Here is a 27,706-nt window from a genome sequence, read left to right as displayed (position 1 = left end):
GTCCAGAAACAAACCCCGGCATCCATGGTCAACTCATCTCTGACACAAAAGGGGAGAATATCCAAATGGGAACAAGAAAGCCTCTTCAATAAATGTCCATGGGAAAACCAGACAGCTACATCTGAAGAACGCTATTGGTTTTGATCTCACACCAACTCAATATCGGGGAAAAGCCTCACCCTAAAGACTGATGTCATGAGATAGCTAGAAAGAAGCGTAGGTCAAAGGCTCCTTAACATCAGAGTCTCCTTGCCATTTGCTGGGCGGAGGTAGAAATGGGTCTCTTCACGTAAGGGAAAGAGGAAAACGAAGTACGCCAATGGGTTTCCATCCAATGGAACCTCTTCACAACAGAGAAGCTAAGCATTCAGAAATGCAAAAGATAGGAAACGGAACATGAGAGACTCCTTGCAAGTGGTGTATCTGAGAAGGGGTTCATATGGAAAGAGACGAAGAATGCACAGCACTCAGATTCCAAGAAACACCACCACCACCCTTGACCCTTCCCCCATGACCAACTCCGACCTAAAGCCTTTCTCTCCCTCTAACCTATCCCTAAAACATAACCCTCATCTAATCATATACATGTGCATTCCTAGCATCCATCCATCCACACACGAGAGAGAAAGAGGAAGACACAGACTGAATCGAGAAGGGAAAAGAGAGGGACAGAGCCAGAGAGAGACACGGAACCAGAGAGAGGAAAGGAGTCGACGGTCCAGACTTTTCATCAATCTGTCTCGAAGGTAGAAGCAACGACAGCGCCCATCCACCCCAGAAGGGGGAAAAGGACGGAAGGTTTGGAGAGGAAAAGACAAGAACGCAGGGAGCGCTTAGAAGCTCAGCCACCCACAGAAGCCGAGCTGGGACACTTGAACAGAATCTCAATGGAAACAGAGGACCAGAAAGTTGGCTACTCTTTTCTATAAGAGAGGGAGACCTTCGAGTCTTCCTTTCGGTCCTCCAACTTGGATGCGGGGTCTCAAAACAGTCAGGAGGGGGAGTGCCTTTTCCTGGGTACCACGGCGCATCCAGGCCTCGTTCTGCCCCATTCTGTGCTGTGTCAGCCCTGGATGGAGTCTTTCTTTCTGAAGTCTCAGCGCACAAGCTCCACGTGATATCGGCCCCAGGTGGAAAGGCATGGAGCTGCTCGTAGGCCGACAGAACTAGGAAGCAGATGGGAGAATGACCCCCACTCTGCAGATGGAGAGACTGGGGAAACCCTGAGGGGCATACGCTTGTCCAGGGCCACACCACTTATGAGAAGAAGGAGCCTGGTCTGAGAGCAGCGGGGTCCTCGGAGCTCAGGCCCTGGCTGCACCCAGGCCTCCCCAGGGCTGTGGGCTGGGCAGTGTGGCTGTCACTGTGCCTGCACATGGCCTAAGGGGGGTGGTCGAGCAGTCAGAAACCCAGAGATTCCCTTGGGAAGTTTTGGGGAAGGGACCTCAGCACGAACCCCAGGAAATGATGTCACCTGCCGGCAACAGAACCCAACAGAACCCGCAACCCGGGTATCCAGGCCTCCAGAGCGGAGAGGAGCCCCCAGCCAGATCACTTGCTGCCAGGATGTTCTGCTGTTTGCCCCTGCCCAGAGGCCGGGGCCTCAGGAGAGCTCACAGGCAGTGTGCGTGGGCACCCTGTCAACGTTGGCTCAGGGCACCCCCGAGAGGCCTCTGGCCCTTTGCCCGGAGAAACAGAAAGGTAACACGGGGAGCCCCAGGCCGGGCCAGGCCACCTCTCCCATGCCACCCGGAAACACCGGGTCCTTTGCCTGTGTGTGTGGATGCGGGTTTCTCGGGGTGTGTCTCCCTCAAGGAAGCCCAGGCGGATGTGGGGTCAGAAGCCGACGGGCAAGTTGTGTCCACACCCCAGGGGAGAGCAGGCTGGCTGGGATGGGGAGAGTGCGGGCAGCGCCGGCCGCCCAGGCTGGCCTCACACCCTCAGGTGGGTCTCTTTCCTCCCGGGTGTGGATCTGAGCAGACACACGTCTCTGACCCTTCTGGGAAGAGAAGTTCGAGCAGGCAGAAGCAGCGGCTCCACTGGCCAGGCCCAGCTCGGAAAACTCCCAGCACGGCTGGCTGACGGTCACTGTCGTTGCAGAGCTTCCCACGTGATGAGGCCGAGGACGGGGACACCCCGTCCACCTCCCGGAGGGAGGGGTCGGAGCACCACCCCCCCGCCCCTGAGGCCCAGTGCAGGCTCCAGGTGAGCGTGCCCACGGAGGCATCAGCCCCACCGGGGGCGAAGCGGAGGCGGGGAAGGCCTGCTGCCGAGACACCGCCCAGGATACACCCGGCGGCCCAGTCTGAGGCTGCCACGGAGCTCAGCACACCCGGCTCCGACCCGGAGTCCCGAGAACCCCGGCCTCTGAGGCAGCAGGAGGACCTGGAGCCCAGCACGCCAGAGCACAGAGGTGAGGACGCTGGGGCTGGTGCACGGGAGTGTGTGGGGAGGGGGTGCTGAGCTACACAGGGACGAGTCCCCGAAAGTTGCTGCTGGGCCTACAGCAAGCGCTGGCCTCACACCCCCACCCCCATCTTGCACACTTCAGTCCCAAAAGACATCCGACCCTGGGTATTCTTTGGGAATCTCTTGGAAGCTTTCTGTCCCGGGATACGCACATGCCAAGGCTGGCCTGTGGGCAAACTTTGCTTCTCCCCCAGCTCTAGCACTGGCCTCCAACTGGAACCAGGCTCCACTTCCCAGACCTGTCCCTACAGAGGTGGTGGCTCCAGGTGCAGGACCCAGGGATCCACCGAGGGCAGATGGAGAACCGAGACTTGCCCTCGCAGAGACACCAGGCCAGCTGGGTTCTGGCCAGCACACCGGGCAGATCGGATCTCCGTGCCTGCAGGACCCCCAGCCCCAGGCACTGATGTCCCACCCCCTCAGCCAGAACCTCCACCTCCACGTGCACCTGTACCTGCTCGGGCTTTGGCAGGAGAACCCGAGGCAGAGGAGGAGTCACCGCCTCGGCAGGGAGAGCCTGCCCTGGCTCCCGCGCAACACCCAGACGCCGACGATGACTCACCCGCCCCTGCAGGAAGAACGAGCCCCCGCTCTGGACAGAGACCCAGAGCCCTTGCCGGAAACACCACGTCCAGGGGAGCGGTCGGCTCTGCCGCCTCCATCCCTGTCGGCTCACCGTGGACGCCGTCAACTCGGTCTGCCCCCAGGGGACATGGAGTTCCTTTCCCCTGAACTGCTTTGCATTTGGTTTGTTTCCACCTTACTGGTGATGTTTTACTTTTTGTATGGTTTCGTGTATTTTTGTTGGTTAAGTTGGGATTAGTAAACTTTTTCATCATTGTTGCAATTTGGGAACACTGTTGTGTGACTCTGGTGATACTGTGTTACCATCACCACTTTGTGGTTTCAGACCCGTTTGATCTTTATGCCCCACCCCCCAACAAAGCCTGGATTCAAGGCAAGCACGCCCTGTTCATCCCTCCCCCCGATCCTGAACACAATTTCAACTTTTCTTTCTGCATTCCTTCCTATATTCTTGGTGTCCCCAATCAATGACTCTCAGTGAAATGACTGAAGGAGTTTCTTTCGGACTCTCCACCTACTGTAAGACTCCATTGGAGAGTTCTCATTTTTATGTCATTTGAACTAGCCTTTGATAGCTGACAGGACGGTGTACGTCCTTTCAAGATATCATGTGCCAAACGAAGCCCTTTTGGCAAATGCCATCATTATCTCCAGGCAGGCATTGCTGTTTGAAGGGTGACATCTCAGCCAGAAGGCAGAGGCTGAGCTCCTCTTGTTGCACCAGCTCCCAAAAGAAGCCAAGAAAGGGAGCTGGAACAACAAACCACCCCAACGCCCAGGAAAGCGTTCTTCACGACAGAAGGCTAGAAAATGACCCAACAACCTTGTGGCCCAGAACCCCTCTAGAAAAATCACTGTTCCATAAAAAAGAGAAACACGTGGGAAGTTCCAAGGAGAGGCAATGCCCATGGCCAGTGTACTTTAGAGACGGCCTGACCGCTCCGGGGAAGACACGCACCGACGGAACCCCTTGGGAAACAGCAGTGAGAGTCCTCACCGTCGTAAGGGTCTCCTCTGGGGACAACCTGCACTGGGCACCACATGGGGGAGCAGACCGGCTTCTCTTCCTCTGCCCCCACACCATTCACTCATGAAGGCAGCTCAGGTGTTCTCATGCCCTGCCTGCCTGCCTGCCTGCCTGGCTCATCCGTGAGCTGTGACCACCTCCAGGGCAGGACTCCACCTTCTCCTCTCTGTGTACCGTGAATCTGCACACAGTGGGCTTTCAGAACCTTAGGAGACTTGAGCCATTCCCACTCGAGCCAGAACCCTCCCCAGGAAGGAAAACGGCTGTGGAGTCATTTTGGCCCCTGCACTGCTTCCGAAAGCCTGGCGGCTCCTACAGCCTCTACGGTGTGAAGAGGGAGGTCCCTTTTGACAGAGCTTTCCGGCTGTCAGATCTAAGCTGTTGTTTCACTGTCAGCTGTGTCTCTTCCGTTGCAGCCAGGTGGGCCACGCTGCTCCAAAGGGGCTCACAAGCTGAGTGGCAAGGGAGGTATTGAGAGGACAGGGATGGCTACAACGTGCTGCAAACTGAGTGAGCGTCCCCACAATCCTCAGCAAAGGTCTGTGGTGTGCAAGTGGGGAGTAGAGGGCCCCCAAGTTCCAAAGGAAGGGAGGTACTCAGGAGCTAAAGCCCTTGGCTGCTGTGGTAGCAGCTGCAGATGGCAGCTCGTCCACAGTGCACTTCGAATGAGGTCATATGAGCGGGACTCTGGAAATGGCTCCGAAATCAAGAGAAAGGGGTCAGGGTATGTGGGAATCCGGCGGGGGTGGGGGGTGGGTGAAGGAAGGTGTCCTTCCTCTCTCCAGTGCAATTTGGTTTGGTGAGTCTCAAAGCTACCAGACGGCACTTCCCAAGTCAGGCCCCCGCAGGAAACAGGGTGGGCTGCGTGCCTCGGCCCCTGCCACAGGGACAAGCCACACCAGTGGCCTCCCTGAGCTCAAATGGCCGGATCTGGGGCTTCTGTCTGGGTGCACACCTCCTTGCTGTGGCCAGGTTCCCCCCTTCTCTGAGCACCAGCTTCATCCTCTCGAATGAGGACATCGATTGCTACCTTGGCACGTTACTCTCTTCATCCTGTGAAGACTCATTAGGCTTATCCTACAATTACTAGCTGGCCCGAAGAGATATCTCCTGAATCCAGATTAAGCTGGAGTCTCCCAGGCTCATCTGGCATGTCTTCCCTGAAGTCTGCCAAAACCCACACCCTTGCATTTCCAGGGACTCCCCTTAGCCAGCTGGGCAGAAAACCCAGCATGGTTCAAACAAGCTGACAGACAAGTGGGAGAGGACTCACGGGCAGACGGCCTCCCTCAGGTCTCGGGTGGAGCTCTGGGACCACAGCAGCAGCGGGCCATCCCAGCGCCTTGGGCTCAGCAGCGCCCTCATTCTCAGGCCGGCGGCTCTGCCCTGAGGGGAGCAGGAAGGTCACCAACTGCCGCAGGCGGACCTCAAGCCCCTCCCACTGCTGGAGCCTGACCTCCCCCGGCCCCACCCCTTCCCCTACCCCAGCAGGACGAGAGCTCGTCTTCCCCTGGCTTCCAACGTGAGGCCCGGCCCTGGGCCCCGATTGGGCACTGCCCCAGTCCGGAGCCAATCACAGTGGCCAGGGAGGTGGAACGCACCGATTGGCCAGGGCCAGGTCATGTGAACATACTCCCCAGGAAACTCAAATATTACCAAGTTTCCCTAACAAACCAATGAACAAAATTATCCAGTAAAGGCAAACCCTACATTTTAATGAGGCCAATGTCACAGAAAAAAAAAAAAAATCCTTCACAATGAACTGCTCAAGGAAGCTACTAAATAAGCTTTCAGAAAAGTGAAGTCGTTTTTTTTTTTTTTTTTTTAATAGGGTGACGGAGAGCTATACGTTTCCCATCTATGTGAATTTAGGTTTAAACTAGATTTCCCTCGGCTATTATATAAGACAAAAAACCCCACATCACCCCCTTTCACTCCCCCCACCCCCAAAAAGTGTTTTAGTCTATTGAATTTTTGTGTCCTCAGTTGTGTCTGATTCACGGCAACTCACGAACTCCACACAGCCAGGCTCTTCCGTCCATGGAATTCAGGGCAATTTTTTCTGTCACAGCAAATGCCCACCCTGGGTGATCCAAAGGCAAGGGCTCAGAGGCTCCTGAGAGACTAACTCCTTTCAGCTGAGCACAGAGCTGGCTCCTCACTGGGATGCCTGTGGCCTGGGGCTCCCAGAGGGGAGAGCAGCACTCGCCCCACCGTGTGGTCACTGCTGGAAGTGCAGGCAGCTCCTCACTCCCCCTTGACAGTGTCCCTGAGGGCAGAACAGTGTGAATCTACTCAAGGTGGAAACGCAAACTCCGATGCAACCAAACTTCCCACAAGGCCTCCAAAACCACTCAGGAACAGGGAATTGGAAACTGCAGGGCATGACATGAATGGAGATGGAGACTTGACACCTTACACCGAGTTCACTTCCAGTTATCCCTAGACAAAGTTTCCATGAAAACTTGTCACAAATCTAGAAGAACAATGAGCAGAAACCGGACACGTGCTTTGAGTCTTCACACACAAAACAAAAAGGCAGCCCACAAAACAACCCAGAGAATACAGTGGACTTTGCAAAATCAAAGATATCTACTGTGGGAAAGACCTCATTACAAAAGCAAAAGACAGGTCATACATCGCGAGACGAATGAGTGGAAACACAAAGCTTCTCAAGGATGTGTCTCCAAACAGACAAAGAACACCAACACGACAAGCCTGTGAAAACTAGGGAAAGGTCTGAAGGGACACCAGACTGAGGAAGACACACACAGAGTATCCCGGATGATGTCCAGCACTGAGGGCCTGAAGAAACAACAGTCTAGTTGCACTCCCTCAGGCCTGTGTGACCCTGGATGAGGCCTCTGTTTCCCGGTGGCTCTGAGAGATGGACAGGGAGGAAGCGGAAGAGAAATCACTTGCGTTTCTAATACTCACAGCAAAGTCTTCCAATGAGAAGGGAATTATCACCCCCACTGACAATGCCATTCACTGAAGTGATACCCACGAGTCCATCTAACCCAGAAGGGAAGGAAGGACCTGTTCTCACAAAACGGCGAGAGATGGAAGAAGGAAGATCAAGCCCACACCAACCACTGGAAAGAGAAGCTGTGCTCAGGGCTTGAAAGAATTCCTATTGGGAAAATGATGTCACAGCCCCACAAGGCAATCCACAGCTTCGATGCTATTCCTCCCAAAATGCCAATGCATTTTCGCACCGAACAAAGAATTGCAAAAGGGGTACGGAAACAGAAAAGAGCCTAAACTGTCAATACAAACCGACGAAAAAGCCCCGATACGGACATCCAAGGTTGTGTGAAAGGAAATTAGACGACCAAACTAGGATCCTCAGGAGAGTATCGGAGAAGGCGATGGCGACCCACTCCAGTACTCTTGCCTGGAAAACGCCCTGGACGGAGGAGCCTGGTAGGCTGCAGGCCATGGGGTCGCGCAGAGTCAGACACGACTGAAGTGACTTAGCCGCAGCGGCAGCAGCAGGACAGTATGCTATTGGGAATGCAACAACACACACAGATCCAGATCGATGGAATAAAGTTGAGGGTCCAGAAACAAACCCCGGCATCCATGGTCAACTCATCTCTGACACAAAAGGGGAGAATATCCAAATGGGAACAAGAAAGCCTCTTCAATAAATGTCCATGGGAAAACCAGACAGCTACATCTGAAGAACGCTATTGGTTTTGATCTCACACCACCTCAATATCGGGGAAAAGCCTCACCCTAAAGACTGATGTCATGAGATAGCTAGAAAGAAGCGTAGGTCAAAGGCTCCTTAACATCAGAGTCTCCTTGCCATTTGCTGGGCGGAGGTAGAAATGGGTCTCTTCACGTAAGGGAAAGAGGAAAACGAAGTACGCCAATGGGTTTCCATCCAATGGAACCTCTTCACAACAGAGAAGCTAAGCATTCAGAAATGCAAAAGATAGGAAACGGAACATGAGAGACTCCTTGCAAGTGGTGTATCTGAGAAGGGGTTCATATGGAAAGAGACGAAGAATGCACAGCACTCAGATTCCAAGAAACACCACCACCACCCTTGACCCTTCCCCCATGACCAACTCCGACCTAAAGCCTTTCTCTCCCTCTAACCTATCCCTAAAACATAACCCTCATCTAATCATATACATGTGCATTCCTAGCATCCATCCATCCACACACGAGAGAGAAAGAGGAAGACACAGACTGAATCGAGAAGGGAAAAGAGAGGGACAGAGCCAGAGAGAGACACGGAACCAGAGAGAGGAAAGGAGTCGACGGTCCAGACTTTTCATCAATCTGTCTCGAAGGTAGAAGCAACGACAGCGCCCATCCACCCCAGAAGGGGGAAAAGGACGGAAGGTTTGGAGAGGAAAAGACAAGAACGCAGGGAGCGCTTAGAAGCTCAGCCACCCGCAGAAGCCGAGCTGGGACACTTGAACAGAATCTCAATGGAAACAGAGGACCAGAAAGTTGGCTACTCTTTTCTATAAGAGAGGGAGACCTTCGAGTCTTCCTTTCGGTCCTCCAACTTGGATGCGGGGTCTCAAAACAGTCAGGAGGGGGAGTGCCTTTTCCTGGGTACCACGGCGCATCCAGGCCTCGTTCTGCCCCATTCTGTGCTGTGTCAGCCCTGGATGGAGTCTTTCTTTCTGAAGTCTCAGCGCACAAGCTCCACGTGATATCGGCCCCAGGTGGAAAGGCATGGAGCTGCTCGTAGGCCGACAGAACTAGGAAGCAGATGGGAGAATGACCCCCACTCTGCAGATGGAGAGACTGGGGAAACCCTGAGGGGCATACGCTTGTCCAGGGCCACACCACTTATGAGAAGAAGGAGCCTGGTCTGAGAGCAGCGGGGTCCTCGGAGCTCAGGCCCTGGCTGCACCCAGGCCTCCCCAGGGCTGTGGGCTGGGCAGTGTGGCTGTCACTGTGCCTGCACATGGCCTAAGGGGGGTGGTCGAGCAGTCAGAAACCCAGAGATTCCCTTGGGAAGTTTTGGGGAAGGGACCTCAGCACGAACCCCAGGAAATGATGTCACCTGCCGGCAACAGAACCCAACAGAACCCGCAACCCGGGTATCCAGGCCTCCAGAGCGGAGAGGAGCCCCCAGCCAGATCACTTGCTGCCAGGATGTTCTGCTGTTTGCCCCTGCCCAGAGGCCGGGGCCTCAGGAGAGCTCACAGGCAGTGTGCGTGGGCACCCTGTCAACGTTGGCTCAGGGCACCCCCGAGAGGCCTCTGGCCCTTTGCCCGGAGAAACAGAAAGGTAACACGGGGAGCCCCAGGCCGGGCCAGCCCACCTCTCCCATGCCACCCGGAAACACCGGGTCCTTTGCCTGTGTGTGTGGATGCGGGTTTCTCGGGGTGTGTCTCCCTCAAGGAAGCCCAGGCGGATGTGGGGTCAGAAGCCGACGGGCAAGTTGTGTCCACACCCCAGGGGAGAGCAGGCTGGCTGGGATGGGGAGAGTGCGGGCAGCGCCGGCCGCCCAGGCTGGCCTCACACCCTCAGGTGGGTCTCTTTCCTCCCGGGTGGGGATCTGAGCAGACACACGTCTCTGACCCTTCTGGGAAGAGAAGTTCGAGCAGGCAGAAGCAGCGGCTCCACTGGCCAGGCCCAGCTCGGAAAACTCCCAGCACGGCTGGCTGACGGTCACTGTCGTTGCAGAGCTTCCCACGTGATGAGGCCGAGGACGGGGACACCCCGTCCACCTCCCGGAGGGAGGGGTCGGAGCACCACCCCCCCGCCCCTGAGGCCCAGTGCAGGCTCCAGGTGAGCGTGCCCACGGAGGCATCAGCCCCACCGGGGGCGAAGCGGAGGCGGGGAAGGCCTGCTGCCGAGACACCGCCCAGGATACACCCGGCGGCCCAGTCTGAGGCTGCCACGGAGCTCAGCACACCCGGCTCCGACCCGGAGTCCCGAGAACCCCGGCCTCTGAGGCAGCAGGAGGACCTGGAGCCCAGCACGCCAGAGCACAGAGGTGAGGACGCTGGGGCTGGTGCACGGGAGTGTGTGGGGAGGGGGTGCTGAGCTACACAGGGACGAGTCCCCGAAAGTTGCTGCTGGGCCTACAGCAAGCGCTGGCCTCACACCCCCACCCCCATCTTGCACACTTCAGTCCCAAAAGACATCCGACCCTGGGTATTCTTTGGGAATCTCTTGGAAGCTTTCTGTCCCGGGATACGCACATGCCAAGGCTGGCCTGTGGGCAAACTTTGCTTCTCCCCCAGCTCTAGCACTGGCCTCCAACTGGAACCAGGCTCCACTTCCCAGACCTGTCCCTACAGAGGTGGTGGCTCCAGGTGCAGGACCCAGGGATCCACCGAGGGCAGATGGAGAACCGAGACTTGCCCTCGCAGAGACACCAGGCCAGCTGGGTTCTGGCCAGCACACCGGGCAGATCGGATCTCCGTGCCTGCAGGACCCCCAGCCCCAGGCACTGATGTCCCACCCCCTCAGCCAGAACCTCCACCTCCACGTGCACCTGTACCTGCTCGGGCTTTGGCAGGAGAACCCGAGGCAGAGGAGGAGTCACCGCCTCGGCAGGGAGAGCCTGCCCTGGCTCCCGCGCAACACCCAGACGCCGACGATGACTCACCCGCCCCTGCAGGAAGAACGAGCCCCCGCTCTGGACAGAGACCCAGAGCCCTTGCCGGAAACACCACGTCCAGGGGAGCGGTCGGCTCTGCCGCCTCCATCCCTGTCGGCTCACCGTGGACGCCGTCAACTCGGTCTGCCCCCAGGGGACATGGAGTTCCTTTCCCCTGAACTGCTTTGCATTTGGTTTGTTTCCACCTTACTGGTGATGTTTTACTTTTTGTATGGTTTCGTGTATTTTTGTTGGTTAAGTTGGGATTAGTAAACTTTTTCATCATTGTTGCAATTTGGGAACACTGTTGTGTGACTCTGGTGATACTGTGTTACCATCACCACTTTGTGGTTTCAGACCCGTTTGATCTTTATGCCCCACCCCCCAACAAAGCCTGGATTCAAGGCAAGCACGCCCTGTTCATCCCTCCCCCCGATCCTGAACACAATTTCAACTTTTCTTTCTGCATTCCTTCCTATATTCTTGGTGTCCCCAATCAATGACTCTCAGTGAAATGACTGAAGGAGTTTCTTTCGGACTCTCCACCTACTGTAAGACTCCATTGGAGAGTTCTCATTTTTATGTCATTTGAACTAGCCTTTGATAGCTGACAGGACGGTGTACGTCCTTTCAAGATATCATGTGCCAAACGAAGCCCTTTTGGCAAATGCCATCATTATCTCCAGGCAGGCATTGCTGTTTGAAGGGTGACATCTCAGCCAGAAGGCAGAGGCTGAGCTCCTCTTGTTGCACCAGCTCCCAAAAGAAGCCAAGAAAGGGAGCTGGAACAACAAACCACCCCAACGCCCAGGAAAGCGTTCTTCACGACAGAAGGCTAGAAAATGACCCAACAACCTTGTGGCCCAGAACCCCTCTAGAAAAATCACTGTTCCATAAAAAAGAGAAACACGTGGGAAGTTCCAAGGAGAGGCAATGCCCATGGCCAGTGTACTTTAGAGACGGCCTGACTGCTCCGGGGAAGACACGCACCGACGGAACCCCTTGGGAAACAGCAGTGAGAGTCCTCACCGTCGTAAGGGTTTCCTCTGGGGACAACCTGCCCTGGGCACCACATGGGGGAGCAGACCGGCTTCTCTTCCTCTGCCCCCACACCATTCACTCATGAAGGCAGCTCAGGTGTTCTCATGCCCTGCCTGCCTGCCTGCCTGCCTGCCTGGCTCATCCGTGAGCTGTGACCACCTCCAGGGCAGGACTCCACCTTCTCCTCTCTGTGTACCGTGAATCTGCACACAGTGGGCTTTCAGAACCTTAGGAGACTTGAGCCATTCCCACTCGAGCCAGAACCCTCCCCAGGAAGGAAAACGGCTGTGGAGTCATTTTGGCCCCTGCACTGCTTCCGAAAGCCTGGCGGCTCCTACAGCCTCTACGGTGTGAAGAGGGAGGTCCCTTTTGACAGAGCTTTCCGGCTGTCAGATCTAAGCTGTTGTTTCACTGTCAGCTGTGTCTCTTCCGTTGCAGCCAGGTGGGCCACGCTGCTCCAAAGGGGCTCACAAGCTGAGTGGCAAGGGAGGTATTGAGAGGACAGGGATGGCCACAACGTGCTGCAAACTGAGTGAGGGTCCCCACAATCCTCAGCAAAGGTCTGTGGTGTGCAAGTGGGGAGTAGAGGGCCCCCAAGTTCCAAAGGAAGGGAGGTACTCGGGAGCTAAAGCCCTTGGCTGCTGTGGTAGCAGCTGCAGATGGCAGCTCGTCCACAGTGCACTTCGAATGAGGTCATATGAGCGGGACTCTGGAAATGGCTCCGAAATCAAGAGAAAGGGGTCAGGGTATGTGGGAATCCGGCGGGGGTGGGGGGTGGATGAAGGAAGGTGTCCTTCCTCTCTCCAGTGCAATTTGGTTTGGTGAGTCTCAAAGCTACCAGATGGCACTTCCCAAGTCAGGCCCCCGCAGGAATCAGGGTGGGCTGCGTGCCTCGGCCCCTGCCACAGGGACAAGCCACACCAGTGGCCTCCCTGAGCTCCAATGGCCGGATCTGGGGGTTCTGTCTGGGTGCACACCTCCTTGCTGTGGCCAAGTTCCCCCCTTCTCTGAGCACCAGCTTCATCCTCTCGAATGAGGACATCGATTGCTACCTTGGCACGTTACTCTCTTCATCCTGTGAAGACTCATTAGGCTTATCCTACAATTACTAGCTGGCCCGAAGAGATATCTCCTGAATCCAGATTAAGCTGGAGTCTCCCAGGCTCATCTGGCATGTCTTCCCTGAAGTCTGCCAAAACCCACACCCTTGCATTTCCAGGGACTCCCCTTAGCCAGCTGGGCAGAAAACCCAGCATGGTTCAAACAAGCTGACAGACAAGCGGGAGAGGACTCACGGGCAGACGGCCTCCCTCAGGTCTCGGGTGGAGCTCTGGGACCACAGCAGCAGCGGGCCATCCCAGCGCCTTGGGCTCAGCAGCGCCCTCATTCTCAGGCCGGCGGCTCTGCCCTGAGGGGAGCAGGAAGGTCACCAACTGCCGCAGGCGGACCTCAAGCCCCTCCCACTGCTGGAGCCTGACCTCCCCCGGCCCCACCCCTTCCCCTACCCCAGCAGGATGAGAGCTCGTCTTCCCCTGGCTTCCAACGTGAGGCCCGGCCCTGGGCCCCGATTGGGCACTGCCCCAGTCCGGAGCCAATCACAGTGGCCAGGGAGGTGGAACGCACCGATTGGCCAGGGCCAGGTCATGTGACCATACTCCCCAGGAAACTCAAATATTACCAAGATTCCCTAACAAACCAATGAACAAAATTATCCAGTAAAGGCAAACCGTACATTTTAATGAGGCCAATGTCACAGAAAAAAAAAAAATCCTTCACAATGAACTGCTCAAGGAAGCTACTAAATAAGCTTTCAGAAAAGTGAAGTCGTTTTTTTTTTTTTTTTTAATAGGGTGACGGAGAGCTATACCTTTCCCATCTATGTGAATTTAGGTTTAAACTAGATTTCCCTCGGCTATTATATAAGACAAAAAACCCCACATCACCCCCTTTCACTCCCCCCACCCCCAAAAAGTGTTTTAGTCTATTGAATTTTTGTGTCCTCAGTTGTGTCTGATTCACGGCAACTCACGAACTCCACACAGCCAGGCTCTTCCGTCCATGGAATTCAGGGCAATTTTTTCTGTCACAGCAAATGCCCACCCTGGGTGATCCAAAGGCAAGGGCTCAGAGGCTCCTGAGAGACTAACTCCTTTCAGCTGAGCACAGAGCTGGCTCCTCACTGGGATGCCTGTGGCCTGGGGCTCCCAGAGGGGAGAGCAGCACTCGCCCCACCGTGTGGTCACTGCTGGAAGTGCAGGCTGCTCCTCACTCCCCCTTGACAGTGTCCCTGAGGGCAGAACAGTGTGAATCTACTCAAGGTGGAAACGCAAACTCCGATGCAACCAAACTTCCCACAAGGTCTCCAAAACCACTCAGGAACAGGGAATTGGAAACTGCAGGGCATGACATGAATGGAGATGGAGACTTGACACCTTACACCGAGTTCACTTCCAGTTATCCCTAGACAAAGTTTCCATGAAAACTTGTCACAAATCTAGAAGAACAATGAGCAGAAACCGGACACGTGCTTTGAGTCTTCACACACAAAACAAAAAGGCAGCCCACAAAACAACCCAGAGAATACAGTGGACTTTGCAAAATCAAAGATATCTACTGTGGGAAAGACCTCATTACAAAAGCAAAAGACAGGTCATACATCGCGAGACGAATGAGTGGAAACACAAAGCTTCTCAAGGATGTGTCTCCAAACAGACAAAGAACACCAACACGACAAGCCTGTGAAAACTAGGGAAAGGTCTGAAGGGACAGCAGACTGAGGAAGACACACACAGAGTATCCCGGATGATGTCCAGCACTGAGGGCCTGAAGAAACAGCAGTCTAGTTGCACTCCCTCAGGCCTGTGTGACCCTGGATGAGGCCTCTGTTTCCCGGTGGCTCTGAGAGATGGACAGGGAGGAAGGGGAAGAGAAATCACTTGCATTTCTAATACTCACAGCAAAGTCTTCCAATGAGAAGGGAATTATCACCCCCACTGACAATGCCATTCACTGAAGTGATACCCACGAGTCCATCTAACCCAGAAGGGAAGGAAGGACCTGTTCTCACAAAACGGCGAGAGATGGAAGAAGGAAGATCAAGCCCACACCAACCACTGGAAAGAGAAGCTGTGCTCAGGGCTTGAAAGAATTCCTATTGGGAAAATGATGTCACAGCCCCACAAGGCAATCCACAGCTTCGATGCTATTCCTCCCAAAATGCCAATGCATTTTCGCACCGAACAAAGAATTGCAAAAGGGGTACGGAAACAGAAAAGAGCCTAAACTGTCAATACAAACCGACGAAAAAGCCCCGATAAGGACATCCAAGGTTGTGTGAAAGGAAATTAGACGACCAAACTAGGATCCTCAGGAGAGTATCGGAGAAGGCGATGGCGACCCACTCCAGTACTCTTGCCTGGAAAACGCCCTGGACGGAGGAGCCTGGTAGGCTGCAGGCCATGGGGTCGCGCAGAGTCAGACACGACTGAAGTGACTTAGCCGCAGCGGCAGCAGCAGGACAGTATGCTATTGGGAATGCAACAACACACACAGATCCAGATCGATGGAATAAAGTTGAGGGTCCAGAAACAAACCCCGGCATCCATGGTCAACTCATCTCTGACACAAAAGGGGAGAATATCCAAATGGGAACAAGAAAGCCTCTTCAATAAATGTCCATGGGAAAACCAGACAGCTACATCTGAAGAACGCTATTGGTTTTGATCTCACACCACCTCAATATCGGGGAAAAGCCTCACCCTAAAGACTGATGTCATGAGATAGCTAGAAAGAAGCGTAGGTCAAAGGCTCCTTAACATCAGAGTCTCCTTGCCATTTGCTGGGCGGAGGTAGAAATGGGTCTCTTCACGTAAGGGAAAGAGGAAAACGAAGTACGCCAATGGGTTTCCATCCAATGGAACCTCTTCACAACAGAGAAGCTAAGCATTCAGAAATGCAAAAGATAGGAAACGGAACATGAGAGACTCCTTGCAAGTGGTGTATCTGAGAAGGGGTTCATATGGAAAGAGACGAAGAATGCACAGCACTCAGATTCCAAGAAACACCACCACCACCCTTGACCCTTCCCCCATGACCAACTCCGACCTAAAGCCTTTCTCTCCCTCTAACCTATCCCTAAAACATAACCCTCATCTAATCATATACATGTGCATTCCTAGCATCCATCCATCCACACACGAGAGAGAAAGAGGAAGACACAGACTGAATCGAGAAGGGAAAAGAGAGGGACACAGCCAGAGAGAGACACGGGACCAGAGAGAGGAAAGGAATCGACGGTCCAGACTTTTCATCAATCTGTCTCGAAGGTAGAAGCAACGACAGCGCCCATCCACCCCAGAAGGGGGAAAAGGACGGAAGGTTTGGAGAGGAAAAGACAAGAACGCAGGGAGCCCTTAGAAGCTCAGCCACCTGCAGAAGCCGAGCTGGGACACTTGAACAGAATCTCAATGGAAACAGAGGACCAGAAAGTTGGCTACTCTTTTCTATAAGAGAGGGAGACCTTCGAGTCTTCCTTTCGGTCCTCCAACTTGGATGCGGGGTCTCAAAACAGTCAGGAGGGGGAGTGCCTTTTCCTGGGTACCACGGCGCATCCAGGCCTCGTTCTGCCCCATTCTGTGCTGTGTCAGCCCTGGATGGAGTCTTTCTTTCTGAAGTCTCAGCGCACAAGCTCCACGTGATATCGGCCCCAGGTGGAAAGGCATGGAGCTGCTCGTAGGCCGACAGAACTAGGAAGCAGATGGGAGAATGACCCCCACTCTGCAGATGGAGAGACTGGGGAAACCCTGAGGGGCATACGCTTGTCCAGGGCCACACCACTTATGAGAAGAAGGAGCCTGGTCTGAGAGCAGCGGGGTCCTCGGAGCTCAGGCCCTGGCTGCACCCAGGCCTCCCCAGGGCTGTGGGCTGGGCAGTGTGGCTGTCACTGTGCCTGCACATGGCCTAAGGGGGGTGGTCGAGCAGTCAGAAACCCAGAGATTCCCTTGGGAAGTTTTGGGGAAGGGACCTCAGCACGAACCCCAGGAAATGATGTCACCTGCCGGCAACAGAACCCAACAGAACCCGCAACCCGGGTATCCAGGCCTCCAGAGCGGAGAGGAGCCCCCAGCCAGATCACTTGCTGCCAGGATGTTCTGCTGTTTGCCCCTGCCCAGAGGCCGGGGCCTCAGGAGAGCTCACAGGCAGTGTGCGTGGGCACCCTGTCAACGTTGGCTCAGGGCACCCCCGAGAGGCCTCTGGCCCTTTGCCCGGAGAAACAGAAAGGTAACACGGGGAGCCCCAGGCCGGGCCAGGCCACCTCTCCCATGCCACCCGGAAACACCGGGTCCTTTGCCTGTGTGTGTGGATGCGGGTTTCTCGGGGTGTGTCTCCCTCAAGGAAGCCCAGGCGGATGTGGGGTCAGAAGCCGACGGGCAAGTTGTGTCCACACCCCAGGGGAGAGCAGGCTGGCTGGGATGGGGAGAGTGCGGGCAGCGCCGGCCGCCCAGGCTGGCCTCACACCCTCAGGTGGGTCTCTTTCCTCCCGGGTGGGGATCTGAGCAGACACACGTCTCTGACCCTTCTGGGAAGAGAAGTTCGAGCAGGCAGAAGCAGCGGCTCCACTGGCCAGGCCCAGCTCGGAAAACTCCCAGCACGGCTGGCTGACGGTCACTGTCGTTGCAGAGCTTCCCACGTGATGAGGCCGAGGACGGGGACACCCCGTCCACCTCCCGGAGGGAGGGGTCGGAGCACCACCCCCCCGCCCCTGAGGCCCAGTGCAGGCTCCAGGTGAGCGTGCCCACGGAGGCATCAGCCCCACCGGGGGCGAAGCGGAGGCGGGGAAGGCCTGCTGCCGAGACACCGCCCAGGATACACCCGGCGGCCCAGTCTGAGGCTGCCACGGAGCTCAGCACACCCGGCTCCGACCCGGAGTCCCGAGAACCCCGGCCTCTGAGGCAGCAGGAGGACCTGGAGCCCAGCACGCCAGAGCACAGAGGTGAGGACGCTGGGGCTGGTGCACGGGAGTGTGTGGGGAGGGGGTGCTGAGCTACACAGGGACGAGTCCCCGAAAGATGCTGCTGGGCCTGCAGCAAGCGCTGGCCTCACACCCCCACCCCCATCTTGCACACTTCAGTCCCAAAAGACATCCGACCCTGGGTATTCTTTGGGAATCTCTTGGAAGCTTTCTGTCCCGGGATACGCACATGCCAAGGCTGGCCTGTGGGCAAACTTTGCTTCTCCCCCAGCTCTAGCACTGGCCTCCAACTGGAACCAGGCTCCACTTCCCAGACCTGTCCCTACAGAGGTGGTGGCTCCAGGTGCAGGACCCAGGGATCCACCGAGGGCAGATGGAGAACCGAGACTTGCCCTCGCAGAGACACCAGGCCAGCTGGGTTCTGGCCAGCACACCGGGCAGATCGGATCTCCGTGCCTGCAGGACCCCCAGCCCCAGGCACTGATGTCCCACCCCCTCAGCCAGAACCTCCACCTCCACGTGCACCTGTACCTGCTCGGGCTTTGGCAGGAGAACCCGAGGCAGAGGAGGAGTCACCGCCTCGGCAGGGAGAGCCTGCCCTGGCTCCCGCGCAACACCCAGACGCCGACGATGACTCACCCGCCCCTGCAGGAAGAACGAGCCCCCGCTCTGGACAGAGACCCAGAGCCCTTGCCGGAAACACCACGTCCAGGGGAGCGGTCGGCTCTGCCGCCTCCATCCCTGTCGGCTCACCGTGGACGCCGTCAACTCGGTCTGCCCCCAGGGGACATGGAGTTCCTTTCCCCTGAACTGCTTTGCATTTGGTTTGTTTCCACCTTACTGGTGATGTTTTACTTTTTGTATGGTTTCGTGTATTTTTGTTGGTTAAGTTGGGATTAGTAAACTTTTTCATCATTGTTGCAATTTGGGAACACTGTTGTGTGACTCTGGTGATACTGTGTTACCATCACCACTTTGTGGTTTCAGACCCGTTTGATCTTTATGCCCCACCCCCCAACAAAGCCTGGATTCAAGGCAAGCACGCCCTGTTCATCCCTCCCCCCGATCCTGAACACAATTTCAACTTTTCTTTCTGCATTCCTTCCTATATTCTTGGTGTCCCCAATCAATGACTCTCAGTGAAATGACTGAAGGAGTTTCTTTCGGACTCTCCACCTACTGTAAGACTCCATTGGAGAGTTCTCATTTTTATGTCATTTGAACTAGCCTTTGATAGCTGACAGGACGGTGTACGTCCTTTCAAGATATCATGTGCCAAACGAAGCCCTTTTGGCAAATGCCATCATTATCTCCAGGCAGGCATTGCTGTTTGAAGGGTGACATCTCAGCCAGAAGGCAGAGGCTGAGCTCCTCTTGTTGCACCAGCTCCCAAAAGAAGCCAAGAAAGGGAGCTGGAACAACAAACCACCCCAACGCCCAGGAAAGCGTTCTTCACGACAGAAGGCTAGAAAATGACCCAACAACCTTGTGGCCCAGAACCCCTCTAGAAAAATCACTGTTCCATAAAAAAGAGAAACACGTGGGAAGTTCCAAGGAGAGGCAATGCCCATGGCCAGTGTACTTTAGAGACGGCCTGACCGCTCCGGGGAAGACACGCACCGACGGAACCCCTTGGGAAACAGCAGTGAGAGTCCTCACCGTCGTAAGGGTTTCCTCTGGGGACAACCTGCCCTGGGCACCACATGGGGGAGCAGACCGGCTTCTCTTCCTCTGCCCCCACACCATTCACTCATGAAGGCAGCTCAGGTGTTCTCATGCCCTGCCTGCCTGCCTGCCTGCCTGCCTGCCTGGCTCATCCGTGAGCTGTGACCACCTCCAGGGCAGGACTCCACCTTCTCCTCTCTGTGTACCGTGAATCTGCACACAGTGGGCTTTCAGAACCTTAGGAGACTTGAGCCATTCCCACTCGAGCCAGAACCCTCCCCAGGAAGGAAAACGGCTGTGGAGTCATTTTGGCCCCTGCACTGGTTCCGAAAGCCTGGCGGCTCCTACAGCCTCTACGGTGTGAAGAGGGAGGTCCCTTTTGACAGAGCTTTCCGGCTGTCAGATCTAAGCTGTTGTTTCACTGTCAGCTGTGTCTCTTCCGTTGCAGCCAGGTGGGCCACGCTGCTCCAAAGGGGCTCACAAGCTGAGTGGCAAGGGAGGTATTGAGAGGACAGGGATGGCTACAATGTGCTGCAAACTGAGTGAGGGTCCCCACAATCCTCAGCAAAGGTCTGTGGTGTGCAAGTGGGGAGTAGAGGGCCCCCAAGTTCCAAAGGAAGGGAGGTACACGGGAGCTAAAGCCCTTGGCTGCTGTGGTAGCAGCTGCAGATGGCAGCTCGTCCACAGTGCACTTCGAATGAGGTCATATGAGCGGGACTCTGGAAATGGCTCTGAAATCAAGAGAAAGGGGTCAGGGTATGTGGGAATCCGGCGGGGGTGGGGGGTGGATGAAGGAAGGTGTCCTTCCTCTCTCCAGTGCAATTTGGTTTGGTGAGTCTCAAAGCTACCAGATGGCACTTCCCAAGTCAGGCCCCCGCAGGAATCAGGGTGGGCTGCGTGCCTCGGCCCCTGCCACAGGGACAAGCCACACCAGTGGCCTCCCTGAGCTCCAATGGCCGGATCTGGGGGTTCTGTCTGGGTGCACACCTCCTTGCTGTGGCCAAGTTCCCCCCTTCTCTGAGCACCAGCTTCATCCTCTCGAATGAGGACATCGATTGCTACCTTGGCACGTTACTCTCTTCATCCTGTGAAGACTCATTAGGCTTATCCTACAATTACTAGCTGGCCCGAAGAGATATCTCCTGAATCCAGATTAAGCTGGAGTCTCCCAGGCTCATCTGGCATGTCTTCCCTGAAGTCTGCCAAAACCCACACCCTTGCATTTCCAGGGACTCCCCTTAGCCAGCTGGGCAGAAAACCCAGCATGGTTCAAACAAGCTGACAGACAAGCGGGAGAGGACTCACGGGCAGACGGCCTCCCTCAGGTCTCGGGTGGAGCTCTGGGACCACAGCAGCAGCGGGCCATCCCAGCGCCTTGGGCTCAGCAGCGCCCTCATTCTCAGGCCGGCGGCTCTGCCCTGAGGGGAGCAGGAAGGTCACCAACTGCCGCAGGCGGACCTCAAGCCCCTCCCACTGCTGGAGCCTGACCTCCCCCGGCCCCACCCCTTCCCCTACCCCAGCAGGACGAGAGCTCGTCTTCCCCTGGCTTCCAACGTGAGGCCCGGCCCTGGGCCCCGATTGGGCACTGCCCCAGTCCGGAGCCAATCACAGTGGCCAGGGAGGTGGAACGCACCGATTGGCCAGGGCCAGGTCATGTGACCATACTCCCCAGGAAACTCAAATATTACCAAGATTCCCTAACAAACCAATGAACAAAATTATCCAGTAAAGGCAAACCGTACATTTTAATGAGGCCAATGTCACAGAAAAAAAAAAAAATCCCTCACAATGAACTGCTCAAGGAAGCTACTAAATAAGCTTTCAGAAAAGTGAAGTCGTTTTTTTTTTTTTTTTTAATAGGGTGACGGAGAGCTATACCTTTCCCATCTATGTGAATTTAGGTTTAAACTAGATTTCCCTCGGCTATTATATAAGACAAAAAACCCCACATCACCCCCTTTCACTCCCCCCACCCCCAAAAAGTGTTTTAGTCTATTGAATTTTTGTGTCCTCAGTTGTGTCTGATTCACGGCAACTCACGAACTCCACACAGCCAGGCTCTTCCGTCCATGGAATTCAGGGCAATTTTTTCTGTCACAGCAAATGCCCACCCTGGGTGATCCAAAGGCAAGGGCTCAGAGGCTCCTGAGAGACTAACTCCTTTCAGCTGAGCACAGAGCTGGCTCCTCACTGGGATTCCTGTGGCCTGGGGCTCCCAGAGGGGAGAGCAGCACTCGCCCCACCGTGTGGTCACTGCTGGAAGTGCAGGCAGCTCCTCACTCCCCCTTGACAGTGTCCCTGAGGGCAGAACAGTGTGAATCTACTCAAGGTGGAAACGCAAACTCCGATGCAACCAAACTTCCCACAAGGTCTCCAAAACCACTCAGGAACAGGGAATTGGAAACTGCAGGGCATGACATGAATGGAGATGGAGACTTGACACCTTACACCGAGTTCACTTCCAGTTATCCCTAGACAAAGTTTCCATGAAAACTTGTCACAAATCTAGAAGAACAATGAGCAGAAACCGGACATGTGCTTTGAGTCTTCACACACAAAACGAAAAGGCATCTCACAAAACAACCCAGAGAATACAGTGGACTTTGCAAAATCAAAGATATCTACTGTGGGAAAGACCTCATTACAAAAGCAAAAGACAGGTCATACATCGCGAGACGAATGAGTGGAAACACAAAGCTTCTCAAGGATGTGTCTCCAAACAGACAAAGAACACCAACACGACAAGCCTGTGAAAACTAGGGAAAGGTCTGAAGGGACAGCAGACTGAGGAAGACACACACAGAGTATCCCGGATGATGTCCAGCACTGAGGGCCTGGAGAAACAACAGTCTAGTTGCACTCCCTCAGGCCTGTGTGACCCTGGATGAGGCCTCTGTTTCCCGGTGGCTCTGAGAGATGGACAGGGAGGAAGGGGAAGAGAAATCACTTGCATTTCTAATACTCACAGCAAAGTCTTCCAATGAGAAGGGAATTATCACCCCCACTGACAATGCCATTCACTGAAGTGATACCCACGAGTCCATCTAACCCAGAAGGGAAGGAAGGACCTGTCCTGACAAAACGGCGAGAGATGGAAGAAGGAAGATCAAGCCCACACCAACCACTGGAAAGAGAAGCTGTGCTCAGGGCTTGAAAGAATTCCTATTGGGAAAATGATGTCACAGCCCCACAAGGCAATCCACAGCTTCGATGCTATTCCTCCCAAAATGCCAATGCATTTTCGCACCGAACAAAGAATTGCAAAAGGGGTACGGAAACAGAAAAGAGCCTAAATTGTCAATACAATCCGACGAAAAAGCCCCGATACGGACATCCAAGGTTGTGTGAAAGGAAATTAGACGACCAAACTAGGATCCTCAGGAGAGTATCGGAGAAGGCGATGGCGACCCACTCCAGTACTCTTGCCTGGAAAATGCCATGGACGGAGGAGCCTGGTAGGCTGCAGGCCATGGGGTCGCACAGAGTCAGGCACGACTGAAGTGACTTAGCCGCAGCGGCAGCAGCAGGACAGTATGCTATTGGGAATGCAACAACACACACAGATCCAGATCGATGGAATAAAGTTGAGGGTCCAGAAACAAACCCCGGCATCCATGGTCAACTCATCTCTGACACAGAAGGGGAGAATATCCAAATGGGAACAAGAAAGCCTCTTCAATAAATGTCCATGGGAAAACCAGACAGCTACATCTGAAGAACGCTATTGGTTTTGATCTCACACCACCTCAATATCGGGGAAAAACCTCACCCTAAAGACTGATATCATGAGATAGCTAGAAAGAAGCGTAGGTCAAAGGCTCCTTAACATCAGAGTCTCCTTGCCATTTGCTGGGCGGAGGTAGAAATGGGTCTCTTCAAGTAAGGGAAAGAGGAAAACGAAGTACGCCAACGGGTTTCCATCCAATGGAACCTCTTCACAACAGAGAAGCTAAGCATTCAGAAATGCAAAAGATAGGAAACGGAACATGAGAGACTCCTTGCAAGTGGTGTATCTGAGAAGGGGTTCATATGGAAAGAGACGAAGAATGCACAGCACTCAGATTCCAAGAAACACCACCACCACCCTTGACCCTTCCCCCATGACCAACTCCGACCTAAAGCCTTTCTCTCCCTCTAACCTATCCCTAAAACATAACCCTCATCTAATCATATACATGTGCATTCCTAGCATCCATCCATCCACACACGAGAGAGAAAGAGGAAGACACAGACTGAATCGAGAAGGGAAAAGAGAGGGACAGAGCCAGAGAGAGACACGGAACCAGAGAGAGGAAAGGAATCGACGGTCCAGACTTTTCATCAATCTGTCTCGAAGGTAGAAGCAACGACAGCGCCCATCCACCCCAGAAGGGGGAAAAGGACGGAAGGTTTGGAGAGGAAAAGACAAGAACGCAGGGAGCCCTTAGAAGCTCAGCCACCTGCAGAAGCCGAGCTGGGACACTTGAACAGAATCTCAATGGAAACAGAGGACCAGAAAGTTGGCTACTCTTTTCTATAAGAGAGGGAGACCTTCGAGTCTTCCTTTCGGTCCTCCAACTTGGATGCGGGGTCTCAAAACAGTCAGGAGGGGGAGTGCCTTTTCCTGGGTACCACGGCGCATCCAGGCCTCGTTCTGCCCCATTCTGTGCTGTGTCAGCCCTGGATGGAGTCTTTCTTTCTGAAGTCTCAGCGCACAAGCTCCACGTGATATCGGCCCCAGGTGGAAAGGCATGGAGCTGCTCGTAGGCCGACAGAACTAGGAAGCAGATGGGAGAATGACCCCCACTCTGCAGATGGAGAGACTGGGGAAACCCTGAGGGGCATACGCTTGTCCAGGGCCACACCACTTATGAGAAGAAGGAGCCTGGTCTGAGAGCAGCGGGGTCCTCGGAGCTCAGGCCCTGGCTGCACCCAGGCCTCCCCAGGGCTGTGGGCTGGGCAGTGTGGCTGTCACTGTGCCTGCACATGGCCTAAGGGGGGTGGTCGAGCAGTCAGAAACCCAGAGATTCCCTTGGGAAGTTTTGGGGAAGGGACCTCAGCACGAACCCCAGGAAATGATGTCACCTGCCGGCAACAGAACCCAACAGAACCCGCAACCCGGGTATCCAGGCCTCCAGAGCGGAGAGGAGCCCCCAGCCAGATCACTTGCTGCCAGGATGTTCTGCTGTTTGCCCCTGCCCAGAGGCCGGGGCCTCAGGAGAGCTCACAGGCAGTGTGCGTGGGCACCCTGTCAACGTTGGCTCAGGGCACCCCCGAGAGGCCTCTGGCCCTTTGCCCGGAGAAACAGAAAGGTAACACGGGGAGCCCCAGGCCGGGCCAGGCCACCTCTCCCATGCCACCCGGAAACACCGGGTCCTTTGCCTGTGTGTGTGGATGCGGGTTTCTCGGGGTGTGTCTCCCTCAAGGAAGCCCAGGCGGATGTGGGGTCAGAAGCCGACGGGCAAGTTGTGTCCACACCCCAGGGGAGAGCAGGCTGGCTGGGATGGGGAGAGTGCGGGCAGCGCCGGCCGCCCAGGCTGGCCTCACACCCTCAGGTGGGTCTCTTTCCTCCCGGGTGGGGATCTGAGCAGACACACGTCTCTGACCCTTCTGGGAAGAGAAGTTCGAGCAGGCAGAAGCAGCGGCTCCACTGGCCAGGCCCAGCTCGGAAAACTCCCAGCACGGCTGGCTGACGGTCACTGTCGTTGCAGAGCTTCCCACGTGATGAGGCCGAGGACGGGGACACCCCGTCCACCTCCCGGAGGGAGGGGTCGGAGCACCACCCCCCCGCCCCTGAGGCCCAGTGCAGGCTCCAGGTGAGCGTGCCCACGGAGGCATCAGCCCCACCGGGGGCGAAGCGGAGGCGGGGAAGGCCTGCTGCCGAGACACCGCCCAGGATACACCCGGCGGCCCAGTCTGAGGCTGCCACGGAGCTCAGCACACCCGGCTCCGACCCGGAGTCCCGAGAACCCCGGCCTCTGAGGCAGCAGGAGGACCTGGAGCCCAGCACGCCAGAGCACAGAGGTGAGGACGCTGGGGCTGGTGCACGGGAGTGTGTGGGGAGGGGGTGCTGAGCTACACAGGGACGAGTCCCCGAAAGTTGCTGCTGGGCCTACAGCAAGCGCTGGCCTCACACCCCCACCCCCATCTTGCACACTTCAGTCCCAAAAGACATCCGACCCTGGGTATTCTTTGGGAATCTCTTGGAAGCTTTCTGTCCCGGGATACGCACATGCCAAGGCTGGCCTGTGGGCAAACTTTGCTTCTCCCCCAGCTCTAGCACTGGCCTCCAACTGGAACCAGGCTCCACTTCCCAGACCTGTCCCTACAGAGGTGGTGGCTCCAGGTGCAGGACCCAGGGATCCACCGAGGGCAGATGGAGAACCGAGACTTGCCCTCGCAGAGACACCAGGCCAGCTGGGTTCTGGCCAGCACACCGGGCAGATCGGATCTCCGTGCCTGCAGGACCCCCAGCCCCAGGCACTGATGTCCCACCCCCTCAGCCAGAACCTCCACCTCCACGTGCACCTGTACCTGCTCGGGCTTTGGCAGGAGAACCCGAGGCAGAGGAGGAGTCACCGCCTCGGCAGGGAGAGCCTGCCCTGGCTCCCGCGCAACACCCAGACGCCGACGATGACTCACCCGCCCCTGCAGGAAGAACGAGCCCCCGCTCTGGACAGAGACCCAGAGCCCTTGCCGGAAACACCACGTCCAGGGGAGCGGTCGGCTCTGCCGCCTCCATCCCTGTCGGCTCACCGTGGACGCCGTCAACTCGGTCTGCCCCCAGGGGACATGGAGTTCCTTTCCCCTGAACTGCTTTGCATTTGGTTTGTTTCCACCTTACTGGTGATGTTTTACTTTTTGTATGGTTTCGTGTATTTTTGTTGGTTAAGTTGGGATTAGTAAACTTTTTCATCATTGTTGCAATTTGGGAACACTGTTGTGTGACTCTGGTGATACTGTGTTACCATCACCACTTTGTGGTTTCAGACCCGTTTGATCTTTATGCCCCACCCCCCAACAAAGCCTGGATTCAAGGCAAGCACGCCCTGTTCATCCCTCCCCCCGATCCTGAACACAATTTCAACTTTTCTTTCTGCATTCCTTCCTATATTCTTGGTGTCCCCAATCAATGACTCTCAGTGAAATGACTGAAGGAGTTTCTTTCGGACTCTCCACCTACTGTAAGACTCCATTGGAGAGTTCTCATTTTTATGTCATTTGAACTAGCCTTTGATAGCTGACAGGACGGTGTACGTCCTTTCAAGATATCATGTGCCAAACGAAGCCCTTTTGGCAAATGCCATCATTATCTCCAGGCAGGCATTGCTGTTTGAAGGGTGACATCTCAGCCAGAAGGCAGAGGCTGAGCTCCTCTTGTTGCACCAGCTCCCAAAAGAAGCCAAGAAAGGGAGCTGGAACAACAAACCACCCCAACGCCCAGGAAAGCGTTCTTCACGACAGAAGGCTAGAAAATGACCCAACAACCTTGTGGCCCAGAACCCCTCTAGAAAAATCACTGTTCCATAAAAAAGAGAAACACGTGGGAAGTTCCAAGGAGAGGCAATGCCCATGGCCAGTGTACTTTAGAGACGGCCTGACCGCTCCGGGGAAGACACGCACCGACGGAACCCCTTGGGAAACAGCAGTGAGAGTCCTCACCGTCGTAAGGGTCTCCTCTGGGGACAACCTGCACTGGGCACCACATGGGGGAGCAGACCGGCTTCTCTTCCTCTGCCCCCACACCATTCACTCATGAAGGCAGCTCAGGTGTTCTCATGCCCTGCCTGCCTGCCTGCCTGCCTGGCTCATCCGTGAGCTGTGACCACCTCCAGGGCAGGACTCCACCTTCTCCTCTCTGTGTACCGTGAATCTGCACACAGTGGGCTTTCAGAACCTTAGGAGACTTGAGCCATTCCCACTCGAGCCAGAACCCTCCCCAGGAAGGAAAACGGCTGTGGAGTCATTTTGGCCCCTGCACTGCTTCCGAAAGCCTGGCGGCTCCTACAGCCTCTACGGTGTGAAGAGGGAGGTCCCTTTTGACAGAGCTTTCCGGCTGTCAGATCTAAGCTGTTGTTTCACTGTCAGCTGTGTCTCTTCCGTTGCAGCCAGTTGGGCCACGCTGCTCCAAAGGGGCTCACAAGCTGAGTGGCAAGGGAGGTATTGAGAGGACAGGGATGGCTACAACGTGATGCAAACTGAGTGAGCGTCCCCACAATCCTCAGCAAAGGTCTGTGGTGTGCAAGTGGGGAGTAGAGGGCCCCCAAGTTCCAAAGGAAGGGAGGTACTCAGGAGCTAAAGCCCTTGGCTGCTGTGGTAGCAGCTGCAGATGGCAGCTCGTCCACAGTGCACTTCGAATGAGGTCATATGAGCGGGACTCTGGAAA

The 27,706-nt window shown here is 55.5% G+C and overlaps 4 protein-coding genes across 4 annotated transcripts; all 4 read left to right on the top strand.

The window, feature by feature from the left end:
• The first annotated feature begins 1,508 nt into the window (after positions 1 to 1,508).
• LOC145529971 (uncharacterized) lies at positions 1,509 to 3,322 on the top strand. The gene is made up of 3 exons (XM_081550747.1): positions 1,509 to 1,701; positions 2,101 to 2,413; positions 2,664 to 3,322. The coding sequence occupies exons 1-3, from the start codon at positions 1,567 to 1,569 to the stop codon at positions 3,290 to 3,292; spliced, it is 1,077 nt and encodes a 358-aa protein (XP_081406873.1). The 5' UTR covers positions 1,509 to 1,566; the 3' UTR covers positions 3,293 to 3,322.
• A 5,812-nt stretch (positions 3,323 to 9,134) lies between these two features.
• Positions 9,135 to 10,966, top strand: LOC145529964 (uncharacterized). Its single transcript, XM_081550739.1, has 3 exons — positions 9,135 to 9,343; positions 9,743 to 10,055; positions 10,306 to 10,966. Exons 1-3 carry the CDS (start codon positions 9,209 to 9,211, stop codon positions 10,932 to 10,934), a joined length of 1,077 nt encoding a protein of 358 aa, XP_081406865.1. The 5' UTR covers positions 9,135 to 9,208; the 3' UTR covers positions 10,935 to 10,966.
• Positions 10,967 to 16,792: 5,826 nt separating this feature from the next.
• On the top strand, positions 16,793 to 18,600 carry LOC145529962 (uncharacterized). The gene is made up of 3 exons (XM_081550737.1): positions 16,793 to 16,985; positions 17,385 to 17,697; positions 17,948 to 18,600. The coding sequence occupies exons 1-3, from the start codon at positions 16,851 to 16,853 to the stop codon at positions 18,574 to 18,576; spliced, it is 1,077 nt and encodes a 358-aa protein (XP_081406863.1). The 5' UTR covers positions 16,793 to 16,850; the 3' UTR covers positions 18,577 to 18,600.
• Positions 18,601 to 21,738: 3,138 nt separating this feature from the next.
• LOC145529850 (uncharacterized) lies at positions 21,739 to 26,247 on the top strand. The gene is made up of 3 exons (XM_081550612.1): positions 21,739 to 24,632; positions 25,032 to 25,344; positions 25,595 to 26,247. The coding sequence occupies exons 1-3, from the start codon at positions 24,396 to 24,398 to the stop codon at positions 26,221 to 26,223; spliced, it is 1,179 nt and encodes a 392-aa protein (XP_081406738.1). The 5' UTR covers positions 21,739 to 24,395; the 3' UTR covers positions 26,224 to 26,247.
• Positions 26,248 to 27,706: the final 1,459 nt, after the last annotated feature.

This window comes from Giraffa tippelskirchi, chromosome 12 (genome assembly GCF_054371585.1).
Source record: "Giraffa tippelskirchi isolate mGirTip1 chromosome 12, T2T-mGirTip1v1.2.pri, whole genome shotgun sequence".
NCBI lineage: Eukaryota > Metazoa > Chordata > Mammalia > Artiodactyla > Giraffidae > Giraffa > Giraffa tippelskirchi.
This window is presented reverse-complemented; position numbering and strand designations above follow the sequence as displayed.